This window comes from Sceloporus undulatus, chromosome 3 (genome assembly GCF_019175285.1).
Source record: "Sceloporus undulatus isolate JIND9_A2432 ecotype Alabama chromosome 3, SceUnd_v1.1, whole genome shotgun sequence".
In the NCBI taxonomy this organism is placed as follows: Eukaryota; Metazoa; Chordata; class Lepidosauria; order Squamata; family Phrynosomatidae; genus Sceloporus; species Sceloporus undulatus.
Genome location: NC_056524.1, coordinates 205,153,668 through 205,168,387, shown reverse-complemented (window position 1 = coordinate 205,168,387; position 14,720 = coordinate 205,153,668). Strand labels below are relative to the sequence as shown.

General features: G+C 40.7%; 1 protein-coding gene across 1 annotated transcript in view; it reads right to left on the bottom strand.

The window, feature by feature from the left end:
* Positions 1-1,692: 1,692 nt before the first annotated feature.
* XPNPEP1 (X-prolyl aminopeptidase 1) overlaps positions 1,693-14,720 on the bottom strand; it is a 44,861-nt gene continuing 31,833 nt past the window's right edge. Inside the window, exons 15-20 of the mRNA XM_042458349.1 lie at positions 10,513-10,573; positions 8,972-9,041; positions 8,458-8,631; positions 7,751-7,827; positions 6,278-6,376; positions 1,693-3,756 (exon numbers count right to left, since the gene is read on the bottom strand). Of these exons, the coding sequence (XP_042314283.1) occupies positions 3,628-3,756; positions 6,278-6,376; positions 7,751-7,827; positions 8,458-8,631; positions 8,972-9,041; positions 10,513-10,573 (610 nt within the window). The 3' untranslated portion in view covers positions 1,693-3,627. The remainder of the gene's footprint in view (positions 3,757-6,277; positions 6,377-7,750; positions 7,828-8,457; positions 8,632-8,971; positions 9,042-10,512; positions 10,574-14,720) is intronic.

Sequence of the window (14,720 nt, the reverse complement as noted above, 5' to 3'; positions counted from 1 at the left end):
GAAATGGGACAAGATATATCAAGATGCAGTCACACATAACCTCTTCTTGACTGCTACAGCCTTTTCTGGTTTTGGTTAATGACATTGTAGCTTAACAAGTGTTTATTCAGAGGGTCTGCTCCAAAAGTCCTGTATTAACAGTATGCTTTGTTTATTCAATGCTCACACTGTTGGCTCACAGAAGAGGGCACCTGGCAAGAGCTATCCAGTGACAAGAGCCTCAGATGAGCTGCCCTGGGTGATCCATGTAGTCACAAAGCATGTTGAAGACCAAAATGCATTTGTGCAATAAGGGAAAGGTTTCATGACTGCCTACATGTTTTAAGGAGGGGGAAAACCCCTCTCCTCCCACCCCTCACATGACATGGGGGAGTTCAGGGTATTCTGACAGAAAGGGAAACATACCAAACAGGCTAAACATTATTTCTCACACCTCTATTTCAAAGTACTCCAATGCTGTTAGGGACTTTGCCTTCTTCTGATAGCTTAAAGAGGGGAGGGTGGATTAATGAGGATCAGAGAAAAGTAGCTGTCCTCTGATCTTACTAAATCCCCTTCTTAGAGTTACAAAGAGCTGCAAAGTGGTAGAGCCTTACATTTCCTGCCCTTCCTGGAATGTGGAAAAGGATCACAGTTGAAGAGTAATGTACATGTTTTACATGTGGGAGCTCCCAGTTTCAGTGCTGCTTGGCATCTCTGGTTAACAGCAGTAGACAATGGGTGAGACCTCTGTCAGAGATTTTGGCAACTAACTGCCAGAGTAAACATTACTGAGGTAAAGCTCCAGAATCTTCAGACCTAGAGCCCTTTCACACTACAGGTATAGCACCACATACTGTCCAACTGTCCCAATTAATTTTCTGCTGTCTCAACCTTTTCAACTGCTTCTAAAATGTCCGTGTTTCTCTCTCCTCCTCCTCCTCCTATTTTCCTCTTTTGTCCTCTGTTTACTTCCTTTGATGCAAAATGGGCTCAACGTGCAAAAGTATGTTGCACTCAAATCAGCAAATAGGAGAGAAGAGGAATGGACAGTTCTTTGCACTTGCACTTCCCAATAGGCTAGGGCTAAAACAAACTGCTGCAGCTCCTCCTAGCTTGCATCTTCTTCCTCATTAATATTTGCCACCTTGACCACACTCTAATGTTGCTTGACCCAGTTTTCATGTGTGAAATGTTGGGTGGTATGTCATCATGATTTCACCAGTGGTGCTTTCTCAGCCCTTGTGAATAGAGGAAGCTATGGCTGTCAAAGAGAATTTTGCGGCTCCATGTCAACCTGTTTCTCAAATTACTAGTTTCAATGTGGAGGGCAGTTTTCAGAGCCAAATCATTCTGTGAGGGAAGGCTTAAAATACTGTCTGTCCTGTGGCAAAGGTTATTGTTTAAGCCATCCTTCCTCAGGTTCTGAGGACCCCCACTGGAAGCTAGTCATTTGGAAAACAAGTGGCGCGGACTCAGTAGCCCCAATTGTCACTGCTGGTTACATTATTTCCACCTGAATAGTTTATACTGCTGGCGGAGCCATTCCAGTCACAGTAAGAGGAGGTGGAAAGATAGCTCTATCCTTCCTCTCCCATGCTTACTTCTGTAGTTACAATGTACTCAAACTGAGAAAGTTTGGTTGCCTCACCTAATTGTAAGAACTGGCATGCACTTCTGCCCCAAAATTATAGACTTTGTATAACACAGCAGTAAAGTAGATTGATTTTTATTGGCACTTGGAGCTCCTGTGTATTGACAATGCAAAAACAGGAGAAGTGATCCTAGTGTAAAAGATGCATTTGAACATTCAAGGCCCTTTACACACAGTATTGTTTTTAACATTAGTTTTCTAAATGGATACATCCAGAAGTCCACACCTTCAACAGTTTCAAGAGCTGGGAAAGACACAGAGAGAAAGATTTGAGGAACTCCTGTTGTGTAACACTGCAAGGTTTACAAGGTGGTGTCCAAAACTGTTTTACAATTTACAAAGTCTTCCTGAAAGTCAGAAGTGCAGTGCAATGAGCAATAAGCAAGACTTATTGCTCACTGACAGATATCTGAACCTGTGAACTGCATCCATCAAAAATCATTTTGTTCAAGGTAAACCGAGATGATGGGATACTATATGAATCTTCTTGGCAGTGGCTAGCAGCCCTATGTACCTGGGAATGTGACCAACTGAACACAAGTGGGACTTGCTTCAGTGTCGACATGTATAGGATTGCACTGTGTGGTCTGATGTATGACAGCAAAGTATTACTTGATTCTGGAGTCTCCAAATGGCATACGTGCTTATGTAAATTCATTAAGAAGCTGCATTTAAAAAGTGGGGAATGCAGAAAAGCTAGGCTTAAAAATCTTTCAAATGATAAAGATTGCAAGTCTCAAGAGGCCACATAAAGGTCTATTTTATAACAAATCTGCACCAGAAATACTATAATGTTGTCTATGGTGGTACAAGTTCAGAGCCACAGCTGCATTAGTCTGGATCAGTATGCAAAGGAACCTTGTAGCAGCTTTGAGACTGAGAGAAAGACGTTGGTAGCATAAGCTTTCAGAGACTGAGGCCCTCTCCAGACGGGCCTAAAGTGCGCCCCCGTCACGATAGGAGTTGGCCGAGGGCGTACCGCCCATACTGGCCTCACCCCTAGCACATGACGAGGATGTCAAAATGGCGGCACCCTGTACACACGGGCACCACCATTTTGACACGACGGACGCTTAACGTCTGCACGTCCAAGTGTCATTGTGATGGCGCAAGTGCGCCATTGGCGCACTGCAGCATCACAAACACACCGCAAAAAGAACCCACTTTTTAAGGGTTCCTTTTGCTGAGCAATGGAGCCATGCTGTTTGTCTGCTGCAGCTCCCTTGCACAGCAAAACAGGGCGCGGATAGACTGCCCTTTTTGGGCGGTTTGTACCCCGCCTGAGTCTACTTCAAGTATACTTAGACCTGGAACAGACAAGTTCTCTAAGAAGCTTAGGGGCATCTCATTTAGATGACACACACCCCGAACCTACATAGAGGTAACGCCGGGATTGCTCCTGAGCCACCTAAGTCAGCTGAAACCCAGCCCCAGAAGGCGCGGATCTTTTCCACTCCTTGTCCTAGTTAATTTGGGACTATGGCAGGGGCCATCATCAGGGCTGCAGCATGTGGTCGCCATGGTCCCAGGGCACTCTGGGCAGGAGCAGCATCTGACCGCTCTTTCCTGCCCATCTGTTCCACCCTTTAGTCTATGAAATCTTATGTTTCTAACTTCTTTCTCTCAGGCCTGGAACACATGAGCCAATTAAGACAGCTTTTAGCCTCTTAGGGGGCATGGCACTCCTAAATGACCCATCCACTCTCTGTAGGTTAAAGATTTCATAGCTCTAGGTTTGTATTTGTTCATTATCACAAGTGGAAGAAATAATAATTACGGGGGAAGAAATCATCCCTCCAAATAAATTCCACCTTGCTCCTTTTTCTTCTGTTTTTCTTGATCATTAGGAAAGGATTTCCACATCTTCCTTCCATCCACACTATAACACATGGTGGCACCAAGTGTACTGTTGTGAAGCTGAGTCAGTTCTGTTTTTGCAATTTCAAAAAGGAATCAGATTTTAAAAAAATAACAAAGAAAAAAGAATACTGCTGTTAGTGCATTTTGGAGATTGGCTCCGTTTCCCGAATTAGCCACTGGAGAGCTTCATGTCGTCCTTGTTGTTCAAGTTCATTTCCAACCACCTCTCTGCATTTTCTATGGTAGTCATTCACCCAATCACACTAAAAAGGTGGGAAAAGAGAAAAGAAGAAAGGAGAATGTACCTTGATCTCCAGCCATCATGACCGTTACTTGGAAGGGGGAAGGGGTATGACAGACACCCTCAGATAATCTTTTAAAAAGTTCAAGTGGCCACAGTAAAAGACAAACACTCGTAACCCTTTTCTATGAAGACACATCCACTTGCAACACAATGTTGCAGTGCAGTGTGCTCCTTGCTCACTGTTCTTCTGCTTCCCTCTTCCACAATACTCTGAAAAGATTTTATCATGAATCCAGAGGCATGCACTCTTGTTTTCACTTCAGCTCTTGATGCTAGCATTTTTAAAATGTCAGTCACAGAAATCAGCATCAATTAATTCAAAAATAAAAATGTCAGCACTCATTTAATGCCAAAGAGGTTCCATGAGTATGTGCTTACCAGCAGACAATTACTCTGCTCTTCCACTTGCAACTAACTGAAAATGACTATAAGACTTGGGAATTTATGCAACAGGAAGTAACTCTTTAAAAAGTTGAGAAATTTTGGATTCCACTTGTTCTATTACTTGTTCTATTACATACAAGTATGTTTCTTTTTCACTGTTGCCATGAGGGCAGATGGAGAATGTGTGTCCCTCCAAATGTTGTTGAACTGCCACTCCCAGTGCCCTTCACCCTAGCTATGTTGGCTAGGATTGTTGAGATTTGCAGTCCAACAGCATCTAGTTTTCCAGTTCTACTATAAAAGGACTGGATTTACAATCTGTACCTGATCTACAACAACGCTAATTTGTTATGACCATTTTTCTATGTACTTGTCCATTTCTGTCTATTTGTTTAGTTCTGAATGTCAGACCTATAAGTCTTGAGAATGAGTGGAGGTTGTAACAAAATGTTGCAGTGTGGAGTGTGCCTATTCAGAGATACAGACAGACAAGCACATATATCTGCTTCTAAGATACTCCATTCCATCACTACAGTTATATTGTGTTCTGGGGGGTTTGCTCCAGCAAACAGCATTCTTGACCAGTGAGCATGCTCAGTACTCATTGAGCCTCTTGTCCATTTGTTGTTTGTTATTTTTGTGCGCCTTCAAGTTGTTGTCAACTTATGGCAACTGTAAAGCAACCCTGTCATGGGTTTTCTTGGCAAGATTTGATCAGAGGGGCTTTGCCTTTGTCCCCCTCTGAGGCTGAGAGAATGTGACTGGTCCAAGGTCACCCAGTGGGTTTCCATGGCTCAGCAGGAATTCAAACCCTGGTCTCAAGATTCATCCAATGCTCAAACCACTATACCAGTGATGGCGAACCTATGGCACGTGTGCCAGAGGTGGCACTCAGAGCCCTCTCTGTGGGCACATGTGCCTCACCCCAGCACAGAGTTTGCCAGAGTTTGTTACTAGAATGCCAGAGGGACATGGCACTTTGCAATAAATAAGTGGGTTTTGGGTTGCAATTTGGGCACTCAGCCTCTAAAACGTTCACCATCACTGCACTATACTGTACCATGCTGGCTCTCCCTCCCATGCATAGTTGGAGTCATTTTGACTACATAAGGATCTACATTTGGAAAACTAAGATGGGATACAGACCGCCCCTTTGGGGCGGACTGCAGGCGCTGCAATCCCCACCAGATCAGGGCCTGAGCAGCCACAGTGGCAGCCCCGGAGCCCCGATCCGCCGTTTTTCCAGGCCTCGGGGAAGCGGCAAAACGCCGCTTCCCCTGGCCTGGAAAGGGGTGTCCTTAGGGCTTCATACCCCAGGACACCCCAGGGAGCCACTGCCGGGAGAGAAAGGGCCCTTTCCCCCCAGCTTCGTTCCTGCAGCCATTTTGTGGCTGCAGGAACGAGGCACTCCCCAGGAAGGAGCTCCATTTCGGAGCTCCTTCCGGCACCGCAAATAGGGCGCCCTATAGCGGCGCAAGCATGTCATGCCCGCGCCGTGCCATTTGGACACAGCGCGGCCGTCACATCAAAATGGTGGCGCCCATCTGTACAGGGCACCGCCATTTTGACGTACAGAATACGTGCTAGGGTTAGGGAGCATCTGTAAAGGATGCCCTGAGGCAACCCTAGCATGTATTCCTTACGTGCTAAACGGCCTGTCTGTCAAGGGTCTGAGTTTACTATTGCTAGACACAAAAGTATTGTTTGGTATGGTAATCAAGAAAAGAAAACTACTCAAGCAGTGTCACTCTGAATGAATGGAATTTCATGACCTGGATAAGATGAATGGATAAGATGAATGGAAAGTATCGGTCACTACCATCTGTAATATACTGAAATTAGTTTCTGAAATGTTTGTAAATCTGGAAGTTTTAACACAAGCTGTGCTCTTTCCCCAGACAACCAGCAAACTACCCTCCACATTCTTCCAGTTAAGATTCTTAAAAGATATTACGATGGCAGATTTGCCTCTAAATAAGTGCTATTCTGGGTACTGTCACTGTAATATGACCTGTCTGAGAATGAGCGGAGGAAACCCAAACATTCTGGGATTTCAAACTTTTTTTGGAAAAAAATACAATTTATTCTTCTCTTACCTCTTTTTGGGTTAGCAAGTGTACATGTATCATTTTGGTCTGGATTGGAACCAGGGTCAAAGGTTCGAAAGTCAAACTCCCTCTGTTGCTGAAGTTATACTGTTGAGGAAAAGAATTAGTTATTACAGAAAGCTGCTAGCAGAATTAGAGTGCTGTTGCCTTTTCCTCATATAGACTTCACAGAGAGAAGCCAGAATTATGTTTGGGGTATCTTGATATGTACATTTCTCTTATGTAGCCTACTTTGTGCCTGGCTATGGGAACTTTGCCATATACTTCTCTCCACCTTCTTGCTTGCTGCAAAGCATGGAATAATCATGTAGACAGCTTCAAGGGCTTTACTGTAAGTCAAAGGAAGGGTAAATGGCTTAGAGTAGCATAGGTCCACATGCAGATATTTATATTGTATGCTGAGGGGTTGTAGGATTGGAGTGAAAATATATATCTGGGGAGTTTTGCTACTATTTAAATCTAGACACACACCCCTCTCTTTGAAAAGTTGTTCCTGGGTCATAGTAAAGAATTTAGAATTTCCCTTCCCATCTTTGTAAACCCATTTTTATTGAGTAAATGAAAGCCAACCAGTTGGTCTATCAGCGTACAGCAACATCTGACCATATTGTGGCCTAAATCCAACTGCCTCATAGAAACATAGCCAGAATAATAGATCAAAACGTATGTAAATTCCATTGCTTTAATAGGTCTACTCCAGCTGGGACAAGGAAATGAATTGTAGGCCAAGTTAACATTTCGTTAGATCTCACTCAGTTTTTGTATAAAAGTTATTTTTGCCAATAAGCAATATAAATATTAAAAGATACTTTATGTTATATTTATATCTTTCCATGTTTCACAACAAACATATATGAGGAAATGGCTACAAAACAATCATGCTACATGCTAAGAGGATGAAGGCCAAGTAAAAAGTTTCATTCCAGCAGGAAGGCCTTAATGTAACCATTCAAATTGTCAGTAAAAGAATAAAAATCAATAGATCTGGCAAAGCAGGAAGAAGCATTTCATATGTATTCTATAGTCAAAAGTCCCTTGCAAGAGCAGATGATCCCATTTTGAAATAGTGACTAGTTTTCCATACAAGGGCTTTAAAGTAAAGAGAAGATCAAGAGATCCTTGCCCCCTCAGCTCCTCTGTGTTATGATGGCAACAATATTCCACAGAAGTTGTACTACTTAAGTTATTTTATAGCATGGGGAAGCACTATTTCATCACAAGTATGACATACACAAACTGTCCACAGAATTTATGGCCAAGAGAGCACTCTCCAATAGAGAACAACCAATTCTGCTCTGAAAAAAGAAGTGTCAACTCAGTCCTTTGTACAGTAGGCCCTCTACATTCACTGGTGTTAGGGGCACAGGACCCCTGTGAAAGTGGAAAAACCACAAATAAAAGAACACTACTTTTTAATTTTTTTAAAAAAAACCTTCCTGGGCATACTTAGGAATTACTCACCTTAGTTTTAGCTGGAATGACTATAACAACATTTTCTATTCGGATCCCAAAAGAACCATCTTCATAATAACCAGGTTCTGTGCAGATAAATTTATCAGAAAACAAATCCATCAAAGAAAAATTTCCTAAAAACTTCACAAAATGTGTGGTAAGATTTACCTTTACTGTTTAACTGCTGGAGACTTTAAAGGACAATGAGTTAAGAAAACATCCACTCAAACACACACAACACTTTTCACAGGGAAAGGCAGCAAAGATTGCTGTTGTGGGTTGACCACAGAAGTCATTTTGCAGAAGCAGTAGGAGCTCAAACAAGAGTTTAGAAATGTTGGATTTACAATTCCCAGAATCTCAACAGTAACATGCTTTACATTATCCACTACAAGTGTTCAAGTAATCTAAGCTCCCACATCTCTCAGCCACAACATAACACTAATACAATGCTACTTTGCAGTGTTTTCCTTTCTACGCTGAACATTTGTAAGCATGATATATATGCTATATATTTATATAATCATGTTATTGATATTTAAGGATTCTGGAAATATTACTGAGCTTCCGGCCTTTGCCTACAAAATACAAGGAACCAAGAAAATCACCAGTGCTTATGTTAAGAAATGTTCCAGAGGTTAAAAAAGGCAAAAGACAATCACTCAAATAGTGTTCAAACTAGTTCACAAAACCATCAACAATAATAAAAATATTACCATCAGAAACAACCATCCCAGCTTCCAGAGGTTCATCTGCAAAGGTTTTGTAGCTAATACCACATGGACCTTCATGGACATTCAAGAAAGCGCCAACTCCATGTCCTGTGCCATGCAGGTAATCCAAACCTTGATCCCAGAGAGCAGAACGGGCAAAGGAGTCCAGAAGATGACCTACAAGTCACAGAAGGAAAATGTCAATGCACAATGTATTAATGATCCAAACTTGATAATATACATGCAATTTTACTACACCACAGGGAAGAGAAACAATAAGGAACAGGTTATTTACTTTGTTAAAAATTCAGCAATGGAATGTTTGAAAGTGCAAACATCTCTCCTAAAAAGCTGTACTCCCTAGACTTTCATAGTCCCCAAATGCAAACATCTTTCTTCTCTGAAAACCTGTGCTCCCTAGACTACAATAGCCTGCATATATAATCTGTAAACCAGAGAAAACTAGACACATTTCAGTTAATTACTTTTGATGAGGAGGAAAAGGAAAGCAACTGACCTTTGGTTCCATTTGGGAATATGGCTGCACTGACAGCTATATGACCCTTTAGCACATAGGTAAAGCATTCCTGCAAAGAATGGAACAGTATGAATAGGAAGGGAGGGAAAGCAAAGACAGAAAAGGTCTAGTCCACAGTTTACCTGCAGCCCAGAATAAATCCATGTAAGTGTCTGGGCTGGGATTTGCCAGTACATTTGAAACTGTAGCTTATTTTGATGGTAAAAGAGGGTGACTGGTGTGTCAAATCACATCCCAAAGCTGCAGGGTTGATAATAAAAAGCCATTTCTGGCAGCATCAAGGCTTGTCCATTCAGCCTCCATATGGATTGCACCACAGATGCCTCCACTGGCCTCAGGAAACACTTACAGTCTGAGCTTTTTCTGTCTTACCAGAAGAAAATGGTGCAGCTGTATCATCAAAGAAATATGAGGACAGTTTTGTGGATAAAAAGGAAAGACAGAGACCATAGCTTAAAACTAACCGCTAAAACAGCAAATGGAAAAGGAAACCCTTTAAGCTGGGTTGAATTTTGTATGGGGGTTGGGGTATGGGTTTTTTTAAAACATTCATTTACATTTTAGTCCTCCAATTAAAAAGAAATTCAGACAAAATCCATTTTTAAAAGAATGCTATAAAATTTAAGAATTGTTGACTATTGTACTGAAATAGCAATTAACATTAAACTGAGTGAAGTTAAGAGTAAAATGCAATGTCCTGTTGCCCAAAATAATCCAAGCATGGCTTCTATTCTATCACACTCTGTGGGAGCTTGAGGCCTCAACTGCTCTCAACAGTAAATAAAATGAATTGTCATCTCCCCTGGAGTTTCCATGGCTGATGGGTGGCATTTAAAATCTATTTCCTTCAGCCTTTTTTGGATCTACAATTGTCTATACTACCCAAACACATTCTCAAAAACAAAAATATTTATTCAAAAAGGTACTCTCGTGGAGGGGGGTTTCAGTATTTCTGCTCTGTTCTCTTTTTGCCAACAGGCCTGCAGCCTCTAATTGTAGAAAGATGTACAATGAGTAGGGCACTTTTTATGTAATATGCTTTTAGTTTATTTTATTGTGTTTTAAATTAACATTTTGATTAACTTAATTATTTAATGAATGCTTTTAAAACCTTTTGTACCACATAGCATTTCAGCTGTTGGGTTTTCACCTACAGTGAGTGGAAAAAAATATTAAATCAGTGCTTTTCAGGCTATTTGTTGTGTGGGTCCAGTAATAATTCTTTTTTTACAATACCATATTTCTGCCCATTGGCTACAACTGTTTTGTTGCCTAGAATTCTCTGCAGATGGGCAGCCAGTGGCTTGTGGACAGCACTGGTCCAAGGATCAGCACTTTCAGTAGCACTGTTCTGAGTGAATGCCATTTTTTTCCAAAGCAGAAATGCTTGGGTGGGACAAGCCCCTTCTTAGAGTAGCTTGGTGTCTTCATCTCATAGCCATTGTATCCAGAAATGTACCTACTGACTGTGATATTTGTTACAAAGTCTGTCTCCTCTAAAGGAAGCAATTCTTCCATACCTTTTCGTAAGTTGATGGAGTGCCAAAATGCATAGTCCTTGTCACATCAGTGGTACCATCCCTTCCAAGAGAAACAAAAAGAGAAAATGAAGGAAAAACAGAGTAAAGCACATTTACAAAAGAGAAGGTGGAAACAACAAAAAGGGGAGGGGGAATCTGTTTCAGATTATATCCATTAGAAAAGTCTGATGAAAATAAGGGAGACCTTGAGAACCTCTTCATATAGATAAACAGAACACAAAATGAGGTCCTGTGGATGCATGTCCATCTCTCCCTCCGCTATATTTGCTGCCCTAGCTTCCTCCTCTCTGTTCCCATCACCCAAAAAACTGTCTCTCTTAGGAGCAGCAATTCATCTTTTAACTAGGTTGCAGTACTGTTTAATGTTAAAAAAAGAAAAAGAAACATTGTCCTTCAAAACCAGGGCCCTTCCACATTACTCAGTTATAGTGCTATGATTGTACTTTGATTGCCATGGCTACATGCTATGATATCCAGGGTCTAGTAGTTTGGTGAAACACTAGAACTCTCTGGCTAAGTATTCTAAATGCCACTCCCTAAACTACAAATCCCAGGACAGAACACGATGTTGCCATGGCATTTAAAGTAGAATCACAGTATTATGATTATGTTTTGTGAGACAGATCCTTAAGGGAAATTCCCACCACTTTTGTTTGTTTGGTTAGTTGGTTGGTTTTTTAAAATCTTTTTGTTTTTGCAGTTCATGCATCCTCCAGAAGGCCTATGTAGCAAAACAAAAAAAGCAAAACTGGCCACTGGGCCTGTTATGTAAATGGTAAGAATAGCCATTGTTTTTTGAAACCACGAGTACCCGTAGCGTTCCTAAAGTAGTGTGCTGCCTTTAGGCATTAAAGTACAATAAGAGTATCCCAATGATACACCCAGAGTTCTATGCCCCTTCCTCAATAGCCCAGACTTTGGAGAATATTGTATCTGTAGGACAGTGAGGTGTAACAGTTTAGCACTAGACTAGCGCTCTAGAGACAAGGGCTCAAATCCCAACTCAGCCATGGAAACTAACTGGGTGACCTTGGGCAAGGCAGATTCTCTCAGGCTCAGAGGAAGGCAAAAGCATCCCCCCTGTGAACAAATCTTGCCAAGAAAATGCAATGATAGGGTCGCCTTAGGTTTGTCATAAGTCATAAACAATTTGAAGGCACACAAGAACAATGAACTCCAGGTACAACCTATCACTTGGAAATCATATCCACTGGGCAGCTGGTTCTGTTGTTACAGGCCAGATGGGTTTTTAGTTGGCAACTCCTCAGCCTGTGTATTGTATCATTAAATAAGAACATATAACCTGCTGGCAACCTACAGAAGGTAGTACTGTATATAAAGAGCCTAAGATTCAAAATAATGTCTGCCCATTTTTTGTCTTGTAATAAAAGAAAGTAAAAAATCTTGGTTAGGATTTCAAGTCTGTAAAGAATGCCAGATGTTCCTTTAAAAATGTAAAGAAAACCAGCGAAGAATGACCTCAGGTCACCCTGAGTTAGTACATTAGAGACACCTGACAACAAGTAGAGTAGTAGGGTGTATTCTAAAATGGGGATATGTGCTAGACTTTAGTGTACTGAACAAAAAGATTAAAACCTAAGCTTCTAATTGGATAATTAAGACACTGAATGGGCATCAGAAGAGAATAAAAGAGCTAAGTCAGAGCCACAAATGAGGCTGCTTAAGTACACCTTCAATGCAGGAAAAGAAGCCAAGGATGTAGCCTTCCCAAAGAAAGTTCCTGATAAGCCCTAACATGCCATCCTAAAATGTTGTTTCTGGTGAGGCTAGAAGATATATGCTTAACATGTGATTAATACAATTAAGGCTTGCTTAAGAAGCCCTTAAGGTTTAACCCTTGAATACCTATGTTACACAAAAGCCTGTCAAGTTGAAAAATTCCTCAAACAAAGGAGATTCTCATGGATAATTTGTTAAACGTAAAATGTCTGAAAATATAACAAGGGACAAGACTGCATATGTAAAAACCTTCAGGAATTATCCGTATGATGACTTAGCAGACACTATGGAAAACTATATAATTAAGGAAAATCTGATCATGATGATACAAGGAGAATGTTACACATTTACTGGTTCAGAAGGCTGATGTTCTTACATGTATTACTTATTGCCAAGCCTGCTAAAGAACTGAAAAGAGAGATGAAGTCCCTATGAATGTCCTGATGAATATGATATAATGGTTTTGTGTGTGTCTGTGTGTGTGTCTGTGTGTAATGGTTATATGACTTAATATAAGATGCCTTATGTAACATAATGGAATAATGACTTACATATAATGTTATATTATATTGGTACATAACTTTTGTAAATTAATCAGAACACCTTGCTGATAACCAATACAAAATATCTAAAATAAAATAAAATAAAGATCTACACACAGAAGGTGGAGTAGCAGCAAAGAACAAGTTATCTAAATAACCAAATACCATCCTGGCTACAGCTGAAATAGTAGAGACCATGCTAACTGCAGGATTCTGAGAGCGGTAATCTAAAAAGCAAGTTTCCCACTCTCTGACAAATGTACCTTGCTTTCCCATGGGTACCAGTGAAACCATTTCTTGTGGGTAGAAGTGGAAACATGGGCTCTCTTAAAAAACACTCTGAAGAAGACAGATGTCTTGCTACAAAATGAAATAATGTGATAGCTTTTTCAAAGATGGTGCACTTGTTTGAAAGTTTAGCTCCTTAATATTATAACTGCCCAAACTATACTCCAAATGTACTCAAGACCTGCGTGCTCATGCAAGCTTCCACAGACTGCAAGGTCTCCAAAAGTGATATCAAGCAATATCGGAAACAGCATTTCAGAGGAAATGAGCTCTGCTGTAACAAAACTCTTCTGTATCCCTCTGGCTTTTCTGGCATTGAAGTCTCTTGGCTCCTTCTGCTCTCTGCATGTGGAACATTCCAATCTGGATAACTGTCTGCATTCTGTTATGGCATAGGCCAAGTTGTTTGTGCAACAGATTTGGATTCAATGCAAGAGACTTTGCTAAATGACCTTCAGCTTCTTGCTAGCTCTGCAGGAGTATGGGATGAAGTCTCTGTAAGTGAGACTCAAGGCTGTGGCACATCCTATTTCAGAAGTAATCAGAACTCAGAAAAGTTGGTTTTTTGAACTATAACTGCAGCCATGCTGATTGTGGGAGCCTAAGCACTGTAATCCAAAAACCTAACTTCTCTAATTTTTGCAAATTATACACTATAGAGTGGGACCTTGGTATCTTGAGGTTTGGTACCAGGACTCCCCATGTATAACAAAATTAGTGTATGCTCAAGTTTCATTAAATACAATGGCAGAGCTAAATGGTGTCCTTTATATAAGATGGCAAAATTAAGGTGTGCTATTTGGAATTTATACTTTTAAAAAAATATTTTCAAGCCATAGATGCTTGAATCCGTGGATAAAAAATCTGTGGATAAGGAGGGCCAACTGTATAGTGCTAAGAAGAATTCTTAGTGAATAAGAAAAGCAAAGATAAACTATTGTCTGTATATCAACAAAAAATGAGGAAACAAATTTGATCAGTTCAGAATTTAAAAAACATAATGGACAATATGGATTCTGCAATTCTGTGTAAGCAGTACAAGTGTGGAATACAGTATTCCAAGAATGACAATGGTGAAAGCTGATTTGAGAGTGCAGAAAGAATACATTGTAAAGTCTCCAAAGGCAGAGGAAAGGCAAGAAGGATTTCCACTGATCCATGGCCTCCTAAGTAACCACCACCAAATTCTCAAACAAATATAGTGATTTTCCAGAATTTCTTCGGGTGAGAATTAATGGAGAGAAAGGTGGGGGAATGAATGAGCAGGAGAATAAGTTCAGAACGGAAATCCTCAAAGTCTGCAAGATGATGTTTGAGCATCATTATGAAAAATTAGAATACAATCTAAATCTGTCTACTCAGATGTAAGATTCACTGAGTTCAATGGGAACACCCCAGGAAAGCTTGTTTAGAATCTTTAATTCTGTGGCACTGGCTTCTTGGGCAAAGACATTTCTTCCAGCTTTACAGCTCTGCAGACCACAGCACTTTCCTTCAGATTTCCAAGTTAGCTGCATGGTTTATCTGGTGAAAAATGTAATGGATATACTGCATACCTTCAAATTATTCCCTGCTTTTGAAAATAAAAGAGTACAATCACCTTGAATGTTCTCTAAC